General features: G+C 41.6%; 1 protein-coding gene across 1 annotated transcript; it reads left to right on the forward strand.

The window, feature by feature from the left end:
* The first annotated feature begins 798 nt into the window (after positions 1 to 798).
* Positions 799 to 18,216, forward strand: st14 (ST14 transmembrane serine protease matriptase). The gene is made up of 19 exons (XM_037453796.2): positions 799 to 1,043; positions 6,411 to 6,558; positions 6,720 to 6,880; positions 7,256 to 7,326; positions 7,693 to 7,862; positions 8,498 to 8,536; positions 8,896 to 9,124; positions 9,853 to 9,992; positions 10,149 to 10,252; positions 10,577 to 10,686; positions 10,899 to 11,029; positions 11,507 to 11,611; positions 12,405 to 12,512; positions 12,775 to 12,888; positions 13,361 to 13,480; positions 13,912 to 14,092; positions 14,638 to 14,906; positions 15,428 to 15,564; positions 15,699 to 18,216. The coding sequence occupies exons 1-19, from the start codon at positions 1,014 to 1,016 to the stop codon at positions 15,858 to 15,860; spliced, it is 2,529 nt and encodes an 842-aa protein (XP_037309693.2). The 5' UTR covers positions 799 to 1,013; the 3' UTR covers positions 15,861 to 18,216.
* Positions 18,217 to 18,939: the final 723 nt, after the last annotated feature.

The following is an 18,939-nucleotide window of genomic DNA, read 5'->3' on the forward strand; positions in this document are numbered from 1 at the left end:
TGGTGGTGATGGGCAGAAGGTGCACAGCGGGACACAGTAAAGAGGGAGAATTTACCCGAAAATAAAATGATCATCTTTTTATACTGAGCAAACATATATTATCTGGCAAATAGTCGTTGATACAATGAAAATACAACTCATTATAATGCCAACAACACAATGTTTAAGACACAACAATGCTTCCGTTGGGAAAAATGTTTCTTCAACCGAATTTCCAACAAAATGCAATAATAACCTTCATCTTTTAAGGAATATTTTTTTTTTTTGGGGGGGGGGGGGGTATAACATATGTCCTTTTATAAGGAGGGTTCTCAAATAGGTGGTAAATAGATCTTGTAGTTTATTTTGTTGAGTGGATACACTGTTGTACTGCTTACAAACATGAACACACAAAACATCTGGAGGCATCTGGAATCTCCAAAAGAAGCAAAGAGGGAGCTATAAAGTCAACTAAATGGTTCAATAAATCCAAATCTGAAACACCCCAAAACAACTATATTGCAATCGTAATTGTCTTCATTTACATTTCACTTGTTACTCTCAAACTCTTAACGTGTGATTCTTCTTTTTAGATTTTGGCAGCAACATCAGTGGTCGGCAGGGGGAACACACGTTGCAACAATAAAGGAGAAGATAAAACCCTCTTTGCGCCTGAGCGTCACTAAACGCAGCAGCAGTTTTGATTAGTCATTAGTAGACTTATTTATTTATCATTTGGTCACGTGACAGTGGCCATACAGGCCATCTATGAAACAGCAGCGCAGTGCGGAGCAGCTGCAGGTATTGGGGCGTGGTTTGTTAATCATAGGTGTGTAAGGAAGCGGTCGGTTGCAAGCTAATCAACATTTCCAGCTCGCGACATTACAGGAAGAGACCCACTGGCATCTGTGTTCAAGTTTTACGACGTACACATATATTTATCCGATTCCCACCTGAGGAATCCTCACCTTGCAACGCTCTCTGGAGGCTAACGCGGGACCGCGTTGGACTTCAATTACAGGAGCTTTGGGAAGATGCATTCTTCCAGATTTGGTGTATATGACGTAAGTTTGGTCGCAGTTTCAAAAAAGTATTCTCGTGACGGTGACAATGGTCGTTGTTTTCTGCCAAAATTGCTGTTATTATTATATAAATGATTTGCCTCACTATAAGACTGTTTGCTTTAGGCCTGTATGTGTTCGTCTGACTAACCCTTCAGCAAACACACTTCGGAACACTAAGTTAATACCAGAATGGAGTTTTCACTGTAATATTGAACACATTATTAAGACCGGAAGACCCGACGGTCGGTTGAAATTGAGTTTCTTCTTTTGGCCGTTTTTAATTTACTGGTAGCATGATGTGGGAAGCAAATGTTGCAATGGACAGGTCTTTTTTTGTATCTACACCCAAACTACCATTAGAAAGGCCCTATTAACTAATCATTCAACACTCAAAATTCAATATTAAATGCTTGTTGGAAATGAGGGTAATTTTCCACATTTAGTTTACAAAGTTATTCTACATTTGCAAAACATACTTATTACTTTTGCCCGTGTAATTTTTAGAGAACAATTCTTATAGCTGTCTCAACCATTTCTGTAACCAGCATTCATTCAAGCAATGCGTTCATTAACGCATTGCTTGTTGTCCGTATTTGGTTAAATAATATACAAAGAAAAGTTAATCCCTGTTCTGATACTGGCCTACACCTCAGACGTAAGGCGACCTTTAACCCAATTCATTAACAATAACGTTTCTGATTTTTTTCCCCCCACTTTATGGGATGGCATTTATTATGTTTAAAAAAACAATGGACTTGACTCTTATTTTACCCACCCCTCCCAAAATATAAACATTGAAGTTCTTCAGCCAAAAACCCAAGAACTGCATAGCCTCATTTGCAGCATGTAGCTTTTTAGAATGATAATTGCATGTGAAAACTGCCAAAAGCTTATTTTGTGTTACCTACAGTTACATTTCTCCAGGAACCAGCAAACATTTTGTAAATATTAATGCATTTCTTGTCACTACATAATCCAGTCTTGTGGGCAGAAAATGGCGTCTGACAGTAAAAGGTTAACTTCGCTCTGCAGGGACCTATTAATGGTTACAAGGCCTTATTTGACAGCTTCATTAAAACTATCCCAACACCTGGGGAAATAAATTCTGCGAATCAGAATGAGTACTGCTGATGATGAGGGCAAACACTTACACCATTATGGCAAAATAAACAGCTCCTTCTTAAATAGTATGACATTGACATGAAAATAATTTTATTATGAATCCATGTTTATCAGCGCTTTCCCCTCGCTGGGAGCTGACAGGGTGCCTGCACTGTAAGGTATTCGATACAAGAGAGTTGCCAAGCATTGTTCTAACTTGACCCCTCCCTGCTGCTTGGGGACAGGTACGCGAGGGCTGTTGTCGTTTTCCCCCACATGATGTAGGTCATTCTGAGAAAGGTGTGTTCTCAAGGGATTCTCAAGGGAATGTTCAGCTGCATATTTTTTGCATGAATTAAGAAGCCCTATTGTCTTATGTATAAATTATTTTTAATCAAAGTACTACTTTAAACCTCACGGTTGTCATGCAACATCTTTGCCTTTGTTCTTCTAAAAGCAAGGAGCTTTAAAGTGCATATGCATGAGTGAAGCTGCTGGGAAATGAACATTAATTCCTATTGTTAATATTTGACTACTCGCAGGAAATTGGTTTCAGGCTTTGACAATGGATCCAGTGAGAATGCTGTGATTACTGTACTCGTCTGTTCCCTGTTTATGTGGAAACTTGAGTTGGGGCAGTCGAGTTGTCAGCTCATATTTCGTCTGGCTTGGCTCGTACTGCCTTCCTCGTGCATTGAAGAGCACAATAATTGGGGAAGTTATGTTAAATCTGAGTGAAGTGAATGTGATGGTCACAAGTCTCTTGTTGACTCGAATAGCTTCAGTTTTAAAAGCACAAAACAGGGTTTGATAAATTGATTATATTCAGGTTCACAAAAGCTTTACGGTCTGCGACTTAGTGTGCAACATCATCATCTTTGTGTAGTCTTCTTCAGTTCTGTAACGAGGAAGACGCAGTACGCTAAATGTTGATGATTTGTTTGCCTTTTGCCATGTTTCACTTTGAGCAGCAAGGTGGTAGGACGCCACGAGGCTGTGACGCCTCCTTTCTCTCCTGCACTACGAGCTGCTAAATGCCTGCTTTGGGCTTCTGTGAAGTGAGAGGTACACTTTAGTGTTTGTGCACCAAAAGTGAACCAAAATAAGGCCACTGAAGACTAACTTGCAATGTTGGCTGTAGCTATTTGAGGGTCCCTTTTTAGTTGCAGTCTTCAGGCTGGTTTGTCTTGACAAGACCGATTAGTGCTTGAAAGTGAAGGCATATTTTAAGGGAGACCTGTGATTTAACACATCAAAGTTTGTTTACAGGTCTGGGGGGGATATTTCTGCATATGTAGAACATTTTGAATGATGCCTTTTGTGGCTCCAGAGGGAGCCGTGCGAAAAACGATGCATTTCCTTAAGTGATGTCACTTCAGGCGATGTTGTTTTGGGCTTAAGCCTGCTCTGTTTAAAAGTGAATAGATCTGGGGGTGTGAGGTGATCAGACTTCTGTAACCAACTCATCACTGCTCGGGGCTAACGACGCAAAGCTACATTAGCTGTTAGCCGGCGGCTGAGTTGCATCATGGGTAATTTAGGTGCTAAGTTTTGACAAGGACAAAGAATGCTCTGGAGCCGTGAGATTAATCCTGTCCTACTGATGCAGCCTTTTTATAGATATATTTTTTATGTTTGACATTGTTGTGGTAATGAAATGTTGAATGTGTGCGTTTTCTCTATTGAGCTGACTTTGGCCTTTGGTTGTGCTGTGTGTGTCACTGGCTACATCATGTGACTCCTCAGCAGCCTCCTGAAACTGTGCCAGTATGCTGACAAACCCCTGAGCAGGTGCGCCACAAGTACATACCGTGTTGGCACAAATGCATAGTCGAGCTAACTTAAATTAAAAGTGAGATGGCACCATAGTTGGATGATGGTAGTTATGACTCTGACTTGGATAAAAAAACAAAAACTTAAAGGTTAATAGTTAAGGTGTTTTTGAAAGTGGTGGGGAATATCAGTTATTTAACCAGTCCGTGTATTGTCGAGTGAATGTCGGTCGACACACCCCAATTCTGAAAAAGCAAACTGCCATGGCAACAATCCGAGTGACGGAGGGTGGAAACGTCCCAAAACCTTTTATGCCTTTGAGTTTTTAATGATGACTATATTCCAAATGTTCTTCAGGAATAAGCTAAGGACACACATTGTTATTGTCTTACTTGCCACCATGGTGTCTTTAAGATATGAGAAAGAACATCAGGTTGCATCTCCTTCCCAGACAGAAAAATGGTTGCATGTCTCTCTAAACTGGCCGGTCACGCCCAGTCAAGACGAGTGGTGTGAGACTCGTCTGACGATTTGCCACAGCACTTGAGTGGAGCCTTTTGTCACACCAGACTTGCACAATACCAAGACTGAAGGGGCTCTAGGGAGATTATAGCCACCAAACATGAACACAAGAGGACAATTGGGGGAAAAAAAAGAAAAGAATATAAGATGTATAAAATGAATAAAGTGTGACTGAAGTACAATATAAAATTACTTTTTGTCATTATTGTTATTTCTATCTGTTTACTCCCGTTTCCTTTTTTATGTGAAACTAAATAGTCCACACGACTATGGGTTCAATGCTCTGAGGTTTTTACAGCCCTGTGCGCTTTAGAATGACATGTTGATGTTTCACATGTTGTTATTTTTAATCTGATCAGTGGCAGAAAAAGCAGCTTGATGATTTCCTTTTTAATGTAAAATCCAGGGTTATAATTATCACCTGCAGAGTTGTAAGTACTTTTAATACCAAAAGTAAAGGCCATAGAAGTATGCCGTTATTGACGCTCTAAGTAGCACTACACCTATACTGCTTATTTTGTGTATCATGTGCATGCACAATTAAATGCATTAATGGAAACTTAAGTGTACAATAACTGGCTGAAAGTTGTACAGGAGCTTAATACCATACATGGAAATGTATTCCAATGGCAACAAGAAATCTGTGTTGGTATGAAAAACCACTTTAACAAACGAGTGTTTGAATGACTTTCTACCTCTTTAACCACACCTTGAAAAGGTGTTGACTTGTTCCCACATGTTAAACTGGTTTGAAATGCTCTGCAGCAATTGAGTGCAGAATGTCTACTAACATTGACATTTTGTTTTAGTTTGCGTCAGCGCTTTGTGGCTTTTCCTCTGAAGTCCGTGTTGAGAGACTCGCCGCAGCGTTTCCTGTGTTCGGCTCAGCGAGGTGGTATTTAATTACAAAAGCTATACACATTTTAGATGGTATAGTAGTATATCTTTCTCTGTGTGACAAATGGGTACTGATGAAGAGCATGTAATGGTTTTATTAGACTGTGATCAGTGGGACTGATAGAGAGACCCTGGAGCGCTTGCTGACCCCATCTCCAATAATTGCCCTCTCTCTGGCCCGTGATTGCTGTTGGAGATTCCAATTAGAAAGCATGTGTGGAAGCCCGGGCTGGGTAAGAATAGGCCTTAATTGCCATGAGTTATAATCTAGACTTGTGTAATTGAGCCCCCATCTTTAGGGGCAGCACATCTGACAAATTGATTTAATACTAAAGTGATTCTCCATCCCTAATGGCACTCGGGCTTCTTCACTCATGGGCTACAGGCACCGAATTCATTGTGTGTTGATTACCAACCGTCCTCTCAGTCCACCCACTCAAAAAGCTTAAGAACGGACGCACACGTAGTATCGACAGACGCACACACTCATATGGCCTGAAGCAGCAGGCTCGTAATCTTAAAGGTCTCCCTGAGTTGTCATAAGATTCCAAAAGCTGCGGAACTTATGAGTGTGAGAGCTTCGTCTTTGTCACGAGGCAGGTTTTGCCAGTTTTTTTTCTTCGTTTTATCCCCCAGTGCCGACATGTGCATATCGGCATGTTACAACGTGCCACTCTTGGAAAGTAGTAGACGTTTGGAAAGTAGTAGACGTTTCATAGACGTTTCACATCCTATTTGTTGTCATTAACTTGGGCTTTGGGAATTACTGACCAATATTTTTTTAACATTTCCTTGACTAATCAATGAATTGAGAAAATCATCAATGTTAATGATGTTTTTGAGGTTCCCAGCTAGCTACCCTTTTATTGTTCAGTTTATCCATGAGAACAGGTGATTTGTTCAGTCAAAAGTTTTTATTGATGACTCAATACGTATCACTGTATATTTTACAGTTTGAGTGAAAGCAGAGCTATTGTTAGTGTGATACTCTCACACTGCAGGACAGCCCCCCCTGAAGGCTTTCAGAACATGGCACACTTTGCTGACTCTATTTTCACTCTCTTTCTGTGTCAGGGTCACAATGGCCATAGCGAGCGGGTTGACTTCTTAACCAACACAGAGAAGGTTTCCTCAAAGCGGAAGTACAGCATCCTGATCGGGGTCCTTGTGGCGCTCCTCGTCGTCGCGACCGTTGCAGCGTTTCTCGTATGGTTGTTTGTCTGTGAGTATAGTTGTAAGTTTTCTATATGAGTCAAGTGAACTTATTGTACTAAGCTTTTTATCTGTGTTTGGATGTTGGACATTTTTATATACATTTCTGTCATCCCTTGAGACTCAAGTGTATAATTCTGTACTGACTCTTTTCTGGTTCTCTCCTCCAAGTTAAAGATGCTGATACAGAAGCCACTCTACACAAACATCTCATCCCTTCAACGCAGCTCTTCAGTGGGCATATGAAGCTGGTTGATGTACCGTACAACCCGGAGCTGGAGAACACCGACAGCAAGGAATTTCACGATTTGTCAGACAATCTTGAGGCAATTGTGAGTTTCACTCCCAAAGGAGACAATGTCACTCTTTATTATTTTTCTGTCAGCCATATAGTTTTATTCTTAACTAGTCCACTCTGTTCCAATCCCTCAAGAATGTTCTGTACGTTCAGAGTACTTTAAAAACTATTTTTCCTTTCTGCGTAAAATTGCCAATGGGTTCATATTGAATGTTTTTGACTTCAACTTTTGTAACCTGATATTTCATTTTATGTTAACAAACCTCTCAGTCTCCAGAATCATCCAGTTTCTCTCACTCTATACAAATCAAACCTGCTCCTCCTTTTTGCAAGATATTTGCTTCTTTGTGCTCTTTAGGCAGACAAGTGGAAATCTTGTTTTCAGTTGAAATGCATCTTCTATACACAGCTTAAAGAAACCTACAAGAGCGATCCACTCCTCAAAAAATATTACACCACGTCTGTGGTCACTGCATTCAGGTAATGTCAAATCTCCATTTAAGAAAAAAGTGTTTTTACTGTGCGTAAAACAGTGTGAAAAGTTAATGCAGAAAAGAAACTTCAGGCCACATGTTGTATGGAGCTCTGGATCAAAGTCACATTTTGTAAAATGACAAAAAGCTGAGTTAGATGAGGTGTGCTGACTTGTGGCATCTACCTTTTCATGTGTGTATCAGTGCACTGTAGTGAGTTTGGTTATTCTTTAGTAGCAGTAAATCATGACTATTTGGCTTTTCTATTTGATCATTTACTCTAACCATCCAGCTTCTCTTGTTACTGAATGGTACTTTTATGGCCTTCCTTTACACAATTCGTCCTTTTCTTTCTCACCCCTGCTTGCACCAGTGAGGGTGTGATAGCCTACTATTGGTCCCAGTTTGATATTCCAGTGGAAGACCTGTCGCTTGTGCCACAGTTCTCTGAAGTGCGTGTGTTGGGGACCCTGCAGAATGGCCTAAAGAAGCAGCGCAGCGCGAGGACCTCCGGTATCAAGATCCGAGAGATCACTGCCTCATGTAAGTACCACCCGGGCCCAGGGGGAGGGGCTTCACAACGAGGGACCATAAGACGAGGTCAACAAAGTGATCACTGCTGACTTTAGAATATGACGTTCAATGATTGAGCTCTTGAATAGGGTTCTAAATAAGCCAATTGTCATCTATCTCTATTGGTATTTTTGTGTGTGGGTGCCTTCAGTTTGTATTAAAGGAGCTCGTTCTGAGTTGTGCTGACAGGATAAACCTGACCTCTGCTTCTGCTGCATCTGAGATTGCACATTTGATGCGGTTTGGATCCTCTAATGATATTAGCTGGGCTCTGGCTTGAGACAGCCATTTTTCTTTCCTTCTGTCCTCTCAGCATTCCCATTGCATTTGTCCACATAATGGCCACCAGCCAAGCGCTGGCACCGTGACACCGTGTGGTCTTGGTCCCTTTTTTAAAATGATTTCTGTGGTTAATATTTGATGTTACTGCCCAGATGGTTATAGAGCGATGTATGGGTTGCTGCTATAGGGCTAAGGGAGCTTCACACCATCACCAGTTCTAGGGGAAATTACACAGAAAATGTGCAACCCAAATATTTTAGGCTCATCAGCCTCCTAACATGAGTCCCCTCTGCCCCCCTCCCCCTCTCTTTTGCTGTCTGTAGACACTGACCCACGCATGGCCAGGAACCCCAGTGACACTGGTGAGTACAGAGTGTCCCATTTCAATCACTAGTAGTTGCAATTTTCCAGCTGGCTGACTGCTCACCATCCTGCAGGTCTGTAACTAATGGCGAGCTTGTGCTGTACATGTGGCGGTCATGTCGGAGATTAAGACCGGGAGAGTCGGTCACTATGTTGACACTTTTCTTTCTTCTTCACTGTCTAGTGATTTCCTACCTTTGGGACTGATTAGCATACAATACATTACCGTAATAGCCTTACGTGTGTTTTGTGTTGCTTTATAATCAGTAGAAGAAGATGAACAGATTTGTATGGTATAAACTGCTTAGTTACTCATATTCAACTCGATGCCATAACCGTTGTTTTTTTTCCCCCCCAGCCGAGTGTTTCTTCCGTCTGGAGGCTGAGGCAAAGACTAACACATTTTCATCACCTGGGTACCCTGAAGGCTACCCCCCCCTGTCTCGGTGTCAGTGGCAGATCCGAGCGGCAGAGGACCAGGCCATATTTGTCTCCTTCCTTTTTTTCGACATTGAGGATGACTGCTCCGACGATTTTGTCGCCATCTATGACTCTTTGAGTCCTGATGAGTCTCAGGCAATCACATTGTAAGTCCAGGGTCTGTGAATGTCCAGCTGGTTTCAGGAAACCCGTGAGCCACAGACAAAGACACGTCGGCGCTTTCATACAATACGTTCTTTATGGCTGGATCAGATTTTTTTTTGAGTTGGCTCAAAAAGACCTGCTTTCCAATCTGTAAAGGGTGCCAACCTGAATCCTGCTGTGCTACAGTGTGTAATTGCACTTTGTCTATGGGGGTGGGTTATGATTCTGGGAACTATGGTCTCCGGTCTGAAATACCAGTAGTAGCTGCAGGCAATTTCAAACTGCGACACCTTTGCCAAACAAATATGCCTTACCAAGCGGTGCATTCATTTAAAAATGTTTTTCTTATAAAGCTATTGAGCGATCAGCTTTATCCAAGGTGACTTGAGGTTTCTGAGATCCGTAATAAAACTATAATGACATTATTCTACAAGAGGTAGATGTATTACTGCTCTTGCAGCTTCATTTCCACCTCCATTGCTCTGCCGCCAGCAACATTGAAACTTTTGGCTAATGTTTGACTTTAAAACTCTGCCTAAGCAATTTCTATGTAGCGCTGGCACATTTCTTCTTCTCTGCTTAGAAATTGATTTGTTTGCTAAATTGACGTTTCACTGCTTTTGACTTTTAAATGTTTTATGCTGTATATTCGAGTTCCCGCGGTAATAGTTAAACTCCATCAGTTCCGTGTTTACTTTTCACAACACCTGTGAACATCCTTCTTTCACAGAAAGTGTGGTCAGAGACCCCCTTCCAATCCTCTGGCGGTGCTGTCATCCGGCAACATTATGCTGATTAATTTCATTAGTGATTCTAATATCCAGAGGAGTGGCTTCGAGGCCAATTACTCAACCATTCCAATGGCTAAAGGTAGTTAGGACCAGTCATGGAGCACATGATCATTATATATTACACATTTTATCTATGTTGGCTTTCCTTGATCTAATCAGTTATGTGCATATTTAAACTCATGAAAGAATTCCAATGTGTCATGCTCAAGTGTGAATGTTGGTGTGTTCCTTTTAGTTAAAACCTGCGGTGGTGTCATCTCTGACGCGCAAGGAGCCATCTCCTCCCCACTTTACCCCAGCTTCTATCCTCCTGCAGTGGACTGCAAGTGGACCATCAAGGTTTGCAACATTGCTTTTCTTCCTGCCCCTCCTTCCCCATCCTTAGCTTTGCCAACTAGAGGAATGCTGCGGCAGCACTAGAGAAGCCAAGCTGTTCAGTACCTCCTCCATCTTCATCTGTCAGACTGCTGTTGCTGCCGCAGCTCGTGTGTGTGTGTGTCCCCTCACCCTAGTGCATGCATTTACCCACTGCTTCTTTGGTTTTTTTTATGAACCTGTCGTCTTCTTTTTACATGGGATACGGATACATGTCTTTGCCTCGAGGTGGAGGAGTGACATACATGGTAAATAAGGTTATGAACCAGCTCTTCCACTGTGATGTAGGTCCCTGAAGGGAAAGAGGTGCGCCTGAAGTTCACCATGTTCCGCATGAAAGAACCCGGAGTGGACATCAGTGTGTGTCACAAAGACTATGTGGAGGTTATGGGCACCAAGTAAGGTTTAAACTTATTTCACTGACCACCAACTGTAGTAAACATCATTCAAATTTTACAGAGTTGACTTCTTGTTTCAACCTCGACCCACCATAGTTGTAGAATTTGAACGTGACATTTCCCTTTCCTCTAGTAAGCATATTGCCATCATAGAGACTATAACCGCCAAAAAAACTATACATGTGAATATTCAATGGCACTTTGTTCTGCAGGTATTGTGGAGAACGGTCCACTTTGGCTCTGACCAGCACTAACAACATCCTCGACGTGATCTTCCACTCTGACGAGTCCTTCGCTGACAAAGGCTTCGAAGCCCTCTACAGCGCTTACGATCCCGCAGACCGTGAGTTTTTAAAAGTCCTTTTTTTGCAACACTTGGCGATCTGGGCGGAATGTTGCATCGTTGTTGTGACACTCATAGCCTTCCATTAACTGAGTTCGACTGAGGGATTAATTGTTCAGTCTGAAGGACTGCGAGACGGCAGCTGTCTGCAGGCGAATGAGCTGTTTAGTGTTGTAGGCTCAGAAACTGCACCAGTGAAACTCAAGAGCTAGACTAATCACCAGGGAGCTTGTTTATTGGGTCCATTTTATTTGCCGCTGTCAGTCAGTAGCACACCACTTTCAATACCCGCCGCTCTTTATGTCGTCTCCCACTTTGACCCAAATGGATTTATAATTGCGGTGATCAACAGGGACCGGCGTTGGCAACATGATGGATGTTGCAAACATACTGTCACTCCCTATTGCTCAATTCATCATCATCTTTCTTTTCATTTTTTGTCTTCTGCACCTTCTCTTTTCTGTTTTTTGTGAGCAGCTTGCCCCAACAAATTTGCATGCGCCACTGGCATCTGCATCAAGAAAGAACTGCAATGCGATGGCTGGAACGACTGCGGGGATTTGAGTGACGAAATTAAGTGCCGTAAGTTCCCCCTCAACCCAACTGCACTGCCCCAAACGACACCTTATTTCTTATCCACTTTGCTCTATTCTCCTCACTGCCCCTTAAAGAAATAGTTGCACATTTTTGCAAATTCTCCTATTTTCCATCTTGTGAGCACGGAATCGTGTGAAGCTCATTGCCACACTCACAGCTGCCTGGTAAATTTACAGTAAGCTTTGGGTTAAAGCGTCAGCTAAATGATATGTAATGAATAGTAAAAAGACATTTTGTCGTTTTATGGTGGGTATGTATGCAATAGTCTATTGTATCGCTGGGCCCTGTGATTTCTTCCAGTCATTATGAGGTGGCAAGACTTACTAGATGTTTCTTACTGAAATTGTATTTATATATATATATATATATATATATATATATATATTTTTGACAAAATCCCCAGTAAAAACCACAAACCGCTTTACTTCTAGCACTAATTACAGAAACTAGGTAAAATGTTGTAATTATTGTAATTGTGTCAAGGCAGGCTAAGCCAACTGGCTGCCGGCTGTAGTCTCATATTTATTGTCCCACACTAATTCGAGTGTATTGATCTTCTCATTCAACTCTTGGCATGAAAGCGAAAAAGCATTTTTCACAAAATATCTGATTGTCATGGCAAATTCCTTAAAAGGGGTCAATCATTACCTTCTAGTAGTTATCTTTTGAACCACTGGTTTAAAGTATAGTCAGAGTTGGTAAATGTGCTCCTTTCAAATCACTCATTTGCCTCCTCCTCAGTTGCACTTTTTAATACAAGATATTTCTTTGACCTTAGATTGTGAGACGGATCAGTATTCATGTGACAACGGTCTGTGTAAACCAAAACTCTGGGTGTGCGATCGCGTCGACGACTGTGGAGATGGGAGCGATGAGAAAAGCTGCAGTAAGTATTGCTATAACCCGACAATCTAATGCCATGCTGGGTGTGCTAACAAAAATGCTCTGGTCACTGGTTTCTTGGTTGTATTAAGTTATAATGTCACTTATGTATGACATTTTTGCCCAACGTGCTCAGCATCCCTACAAGCGCTTAATGATGTACTATACAGAAGGGAGACTGTAGCTGCACTGCTAATGTCCTTGTGAAAAGTATTGGCTCGTCCTCTGCCTATTGAAGTTTTAATTTATTTAAATGTCCTTATCAGGTTGTGGGACGAATGAGTGGCGCTGTGGTGACGGGGTTTGCATGCCTCAGGATGTTGTTTGTGACAAGAAGACGGACTGTCAAGATGGAAGCGACGAGGCCTCCTGTGACGCTTGTAAGTGGCCGTATTCGTTCTCTTCCCAGACAATCGGGCGTTGGAGCAAAAAACCCATATGATTATGAGAATGTTACGCAAACCATTATGCAATTAACCCGTCAGTTTTAGAATTTTACAAATATTATGTACCAACAACGCCATTCCTAAATCATAGTATTTCTCGTGTTCTTTTGAGCACACTTGTTTTCTCCTTTATCAATTTCCATTTCAATCACTGACTTGGTCACACACAGAGGTCTGCTTTGCATTTCCTTTTGATTTTCACTTCTGTGACTAAATGGGGATATTAGACCTCATCCCCAATCAATGCAATCTGCTTCTCAATCACAATGCATTGTGCAGTCAATCGTCACTTTGAAGCCTTGCTGATTGCAAAGTTTAACGAGTAAAATACTATGCAATGCCCTAAAGCTTTGATTGGAATATGCTATGCGTTCTGATTTTGGGACCTGGTTCCCCCCCTTTTTAGCTCAAGGCGTCTGTTCCGACTTCAGCTTCAAGTGTAAGAATGCAGAATGTGTCAACAAGGTGAATGCCGAATGCGACCGCGTCAAAGACTGCTCCGATAACTCTGATGAGGACTTCTGTGGTAAGCAAGATTTTTAATGTTTGCTTTTTTGTACAAATGGCTGCGAGTGGATTTTATCCTGAATGTAATTCAAAATAGATTATACAAGAGCTAAGTTGAGCTGTCTGTTGGAAAAGAGCCGCAGGCCTCGACTGATTTATTTATTTAATTCATCTTTGAAAACAGCTCCTGTCATTTCTGACGGTTTTGTTTTTTTCCCCTCTATTTAGGCCTGAGGGTGTGGCTGTGTTTAAAAAAAATTTGATCAGCTAATATGCAAGTGCCTTATTAGGATTCCAAAGAGTTGTAGTAGCATTCTCAAATGAGTCCGACCTAATAATAGCTTCCAATTTTCAGATATTTTTTTTTCTCTGCCTCAAAATCTCGCTCTTTTTTTTTCATTCACCATCCAAGGCTTCTCCTCACTCATAATGTTGTCTGTTAACTGTCAGACTGTGGCACGAGGCCCTATAAGCTGAACCGCATCGTCGGAGGGCAGAATGCTGAGCTGGGCGAGTGGCCGTGGCAGGTCAGCCTTCACTTTCAGACCTCTGGACATGTGTGCGGTGCCTCAATCATATCTGATAAGTGGCTCCTTTCGGCCTCCCACTGCTTTATCACCAGCAGCCCAGAGTAAGTCACTTTATTTTCCTAGCATGCATACACATATAAACGTATAAAGTAGGGATGTACTGTCTACCTTTCTATATGTATGGATTTAAGAGATTCCCTTTAATTAATTTGGTGAGGATGATTTTTAAAAATTGGCCCCTTATGATTAAATCCATTCATAACAACCCTTTGGGGGGCCTAAATTGACCCCCCCATGCATGAAGTATGGTGTTGTACTCATCAGTACCCTGTAGGTGGAGCACTAACCAAGCTGTTCGACCTCTATTTTTTTTTTTTTTTTGAAAAGTGAATTTTAATTTCCAGTTCTCTTTTTAAAATTTGTATTTCTTTGATTTGCAACCATTTCCAGAATACCCAATTGGGATCCAAGACTATTTTCTTCATATCTGTGTGTGTGTAGATATGTTTAATTGCGTCATCTGGACATCTAGTTTTTGTTTCCATTAAAAACTGGAGGCTCTGACTATTTAGTGTTTGGTCATACATATGTTCCATTCACCCGTCGCCGTGTAAAGTGACCTTTGCCCCCCCTGATACACCCACAGGAACCGCGTTGCGTCAAACTGGCAAACCTACAGTGGCATGCAGGACCAGTACAAGATGGATGACGTACAGCGCCGACCAGTACAGAGGATCATCACCCACCCGGATTACAACCAGATGACCTTTGACTATGACGTTGCACTGCTGGAGCTCAGCAAACCGCTGGAGTTCACCAACACCATCCAACCCATCTGCCTGCCCTCTCACTCCCACGTCTTCCCTCCGGGCATGGCCTGCTGGGTCACAGGCTGGGGCGCGCTCCGAGAAGGAGGTATTATGCGTGAACTGGAGATTGTGTGGTTTGAACTGTGGGAAATTTGATCTCTTTACTGTAACGTAACATTGTTAATACTTCTGATTTTATTCCTTGATTACGGGTGACTCGCGCCACAGTTTTTTCCTTTTTTGGCATATCCAATGTGCATCAGAATGAAAGACATCCCACTCCTCCCCCCATTGTTCTCACAATGAGCCATTCATCTCTGTCCTTCATCATCCTTACCAGCCTGCTTAATTCTTCTTCCCTTTCCCTCTTGTTCCTCCCATTTCTTTATCTTTCTCATCATGACATACTTCTCTTCAGCTCAAACCTCCCTCCCCTTCTCTCTCATCTATTTCAAATCTGCTTGATTCCATTACGCCTTCTTCCACATCCATACATCAAGACTGGCGTCCGCTCTCCTAGGAGACCTCTTAAACCTTCATTAGCTAACACTATTCCGGACCATTATCACCTTTTGATGTTACTGACTAACACAGAGGTCACATGGCCCCTTTGTTCTGCACTTGCAGGTTCAAAGGCACAGCGGCTCCAGAAGGCTATGGTGAAAATCATCAACGACACTGTGTGCAACACGGTCACGGAGGGCCAACTCACCTCCAGGATGCTCTGCAGTGGATTCCTGTCAGGAGGAGTTGACGCATGCCAGGTGAGACCGAGCAACACGTTCCCCAGAATAGGATAAAAGGACCAAGTGATAATACAGATTCACACTTTTATAATTATCATGCTCTCGCATCCAAACCCGATGTGTATCCGCCCTCCTTTCACTATTCTCACCAGGGAGACTCTGGGGGCCCCCTGGCGTGTTTTGAGGAGAGTGGGAAGTGGTTCCAGGCCGGCATTGTGAGCTGGGGGGAAGGCTGCGCTCGCCGGAACAAGCCTGGTGTCTACTCGCGCGTCACCAAGCTGATAGACTGGATCAAGAAAGAGACAAAGATTTGATCGTTTCAGGAGGAACAGACTGGGGATCTACATCATAGTGCTAGGAATAATTGAGATGGAAATTTTGAATCTAATTCTCTTAATTTAGCAGCAGAGAGGATTCTATCGCACAGGCCCAACCCATGAATTACTTTGTTTTGTTTAAGACCGTTTTTCTACTAATGCAACACACCTACTGAACATTTTAAACCAGAGAGATGCTGTGATCCTCTTGGGCAGCAGTAATGATGTATTCTGTCTTGTGCTCATTCACATGAGAACTATGAATTTGAGGTTTTATTTTTAAATAATTTAATGTACTATAACTAATTTTAGTTTTTTCCCCTTGTATAAAATTGAGGGACACGGTTCAACAGGATGTCACCTATTAGCTGGTGTCTGCATTTTGGGTGTCCCCAGTCTTGTTTTTGTTGGTCGGCATCTTTGCATTTTACAACATGATCAGAGGGGAGCTGAAGTTCAATTTTAGGTGAGCAAAAATCCTTCAATCAATAAACTTCTATACATTGAAGACACACTGTGAAAGGTTAGACTTGTAAGCCAAAAATTCCAAGACCGGATAAAGCCACGGTAGAGGCCTGTCAATCAATAGGTGGTGACTCTCCTCCATAACGCAGAATGGTTTATTCTGCTTTAAATGGGAACATAATTTACTAAACAAACATCATGCTCTTTATACAAAGACTTGGTAATTATGACCATAAACTCACGTTTGCAAAGTTTACTTGGGTAATAAATAAAGTGAGAATTGTACGTCTTGCACTTCAGAGTTGGCCCTAACGTCACAGAAGTATTGCACTGCTTTTGACCTGTTGGAAACAAATGTCTACCTTTTTTAAGAAGCATACCTAGATTTTCATATTGCTTAAAACATTCATCTTCGAATCAGCCAGACAGCCGCTGGTCTCAGACTTTACGTAGGACAAATGTGAACTTTAAGAGCCATTCAAGAGCATTAAGGTTAACAGAAAGAATAGTGCGAGGAATAATATGTTGTTCAAATCAATGCAGGGACATTTTCATACTAAATCAGTAAAAGTATGAAGCATATAGAAGGCATTGATCAGGCAAAAACACTTCAGGGACCCTGAAGTTGTTTTTACGTTGATCTGAACTTGATTGGTGTTTCTATTACACATTAAGAGAAGCCTGCTTGCTTTGCTTGCAAATGAGTTGCTAATATGTTCAAGGAGGAGGGGCAGCGGGTTTTACATCCAGAGAGCTTTTGCACACGTCTCACTCGTTAAACTCGAGGTATTTTGGGTCCTGAGTCACACTAGCATATTGCCTGATCGATGCAAAGACTTTTCATCCCTATGAGAGTTTATGTAATACTCAACTCAACTTGTATATCTAATATTTTACTGGATGGTTTGTTTTTACTTTGCCTTCATTTTATGACTTCCATTAGCAATATTGTCCTGGATAAGCAGGCTAAAGCTTTGCATACATGTTATTTATTGAAGTGTATTTGATGCAGAAAATGTTCAACAGACTTCTATTGATTCCATTATCAAAGCGTTCATGTGTATTTTTCATGAATTAGTGAAATGCCAGAACTTTTCGATCAATTTTATTTTCATGAGCATTGTACAGTGTGGATTTGGATATGGATATATTTTATCTTTCTTTTTTACTATGAAAGAGTTTCAGTAATAAAGATCTTTCGTCTAACTTCGCAGTACCTAATTGCATTACCTCCATTATTTATCTTATATTTTGTATTCTGTTGTGCATGATAAATGCAGGTCTTGTGAGACCTTGTCCCCTCTCACAGCAGGATTGTAATGAGCATGTTACTCTCCTCCCTGTTGTGAGCAGCATGCTTACCTGGGGAACTGCGGTGACAAGCTCATATTGTCAAATAATATCTGCCTTTGTCACAGCTCTATCCTATTACCATACAAGATGGGCATGGTGGATTCGGGAGGTGATACACATACAGTGGGGGGGGGTTCCTCGATCTCATCATTCTTCATTAAAAGCAACCCACTACTGGGGGAATAGGAAAATCAACATGGACGGTGCTGCTAATTCATATATTCATCATTGTTGGTACATGGGAAGCTGTGTTTGTTGATGTTCCTTACGCCCAATGAAGATACAAACCAGGTTGATAACTCAGAATTCGTGATGTTTTTTTTTTATCGGAAATGGTTTTATTTAAATATAAATATGTGTACAAAGGTACAAGCAACAATAGCTCATCTTAGCAAATAAAATTCTTAATACATTATTAAAAGAATCAACAAACAAATGGCAATTAGTTGTGTTCCCAAAAAGAAAAAAAGCATAGTAACTGCATTCAATGATTGATGAACAACTTTTGTGGAACCAAATAAAGTCAAGATCGATACATATGTATATAAAGATACAATAGAGCAGCTTACAGGCTGTACATTAAGGCTTATATAAAAATAAAGACAAGCGATGATGTTTTGCCGCCTCACTTGAAGGGACATTTCTTCTCTCATCAGGCTGCCTGGTAACAGCTTTTTAGACAAATGGCAGTACAGGCATACTGAAACATCCAGGAAGTGGAATGCAACTGGGCCAGGCGTTGAAACCAATGTCTCAAACATGAAATGGACATGAATCAAAAACGCTGATTTTCACTAGACACATCATTTTGCATGCAACAGAGAAGTATGGACTCCGCCATTTGTACAGATACTTAGTGTTTCAGGGTAGTACTGTTACTTGTAAACATATCAAGACAATTTGATTGAGAAAACTTGAGTGTATGGTCGGGCTTGCACGTCTTTCCGCACACGAGCATGCCAAAGAGGCCGTTGCATTCAAGTTATTTCAAGTTCAAGATGGCCACTATTTTACGAACCACCATTTTTGATTGTACCAGTAATGGCCTCCTCTGCATTTTACAATCAGAAAACAGTACTCGGGGTTGGACCGCAGTCTTCAGTCCCCGTTTTCCCCGAAACGATAATCACCATCTTTGGGCTTTCATGGCCTACCTCGTCCGTCTTAGTAACATCAAGCCGTCTTTAAAATTCACATTCTCTTCATACAAGTCCAACGTGTTAGGGTTATTATCAGAAGAGGTTCCAGTAATGCAGCG

The sequence above is a fragment of the Pungitius pungitius genome, chromosome 11 (assembly GCF_949316345.1).
Source record: "Pungitius pungitius chromosome 11, fPunPun2.1, whole genome shotgun sequence".
Taxonomy (NCBI): Eukaryota; Metazoa; Chordata; class Actinopteri; order Perciformes; family Gasterosteidae; genus Pungitius; species Pungitius pungitius.

Bases quoted from the DNA above. Each gene is read 5' to 3' on its own strand.
- st14 (XM_037453796.2), top strand. From the start codon at position 1,014: ATGCATTCTTCCAGATTTGGTGTATATGAC. The intron at 7,327-7,692 runs GTAATGTCAAAT...TGCTTGCACCAG, and splicing joins TCTGTGGTCACTGCATTCAG to TGAGGGTGTGATAGCCTACT. The intron at 12,889-13,360 runs GTAAGTGGCCGT...CCCCCTTTTTAG, and splicing joins CGAGGCCTCCTGTGACGCTT to CTCAAGGCGTCTGTTCCGAC.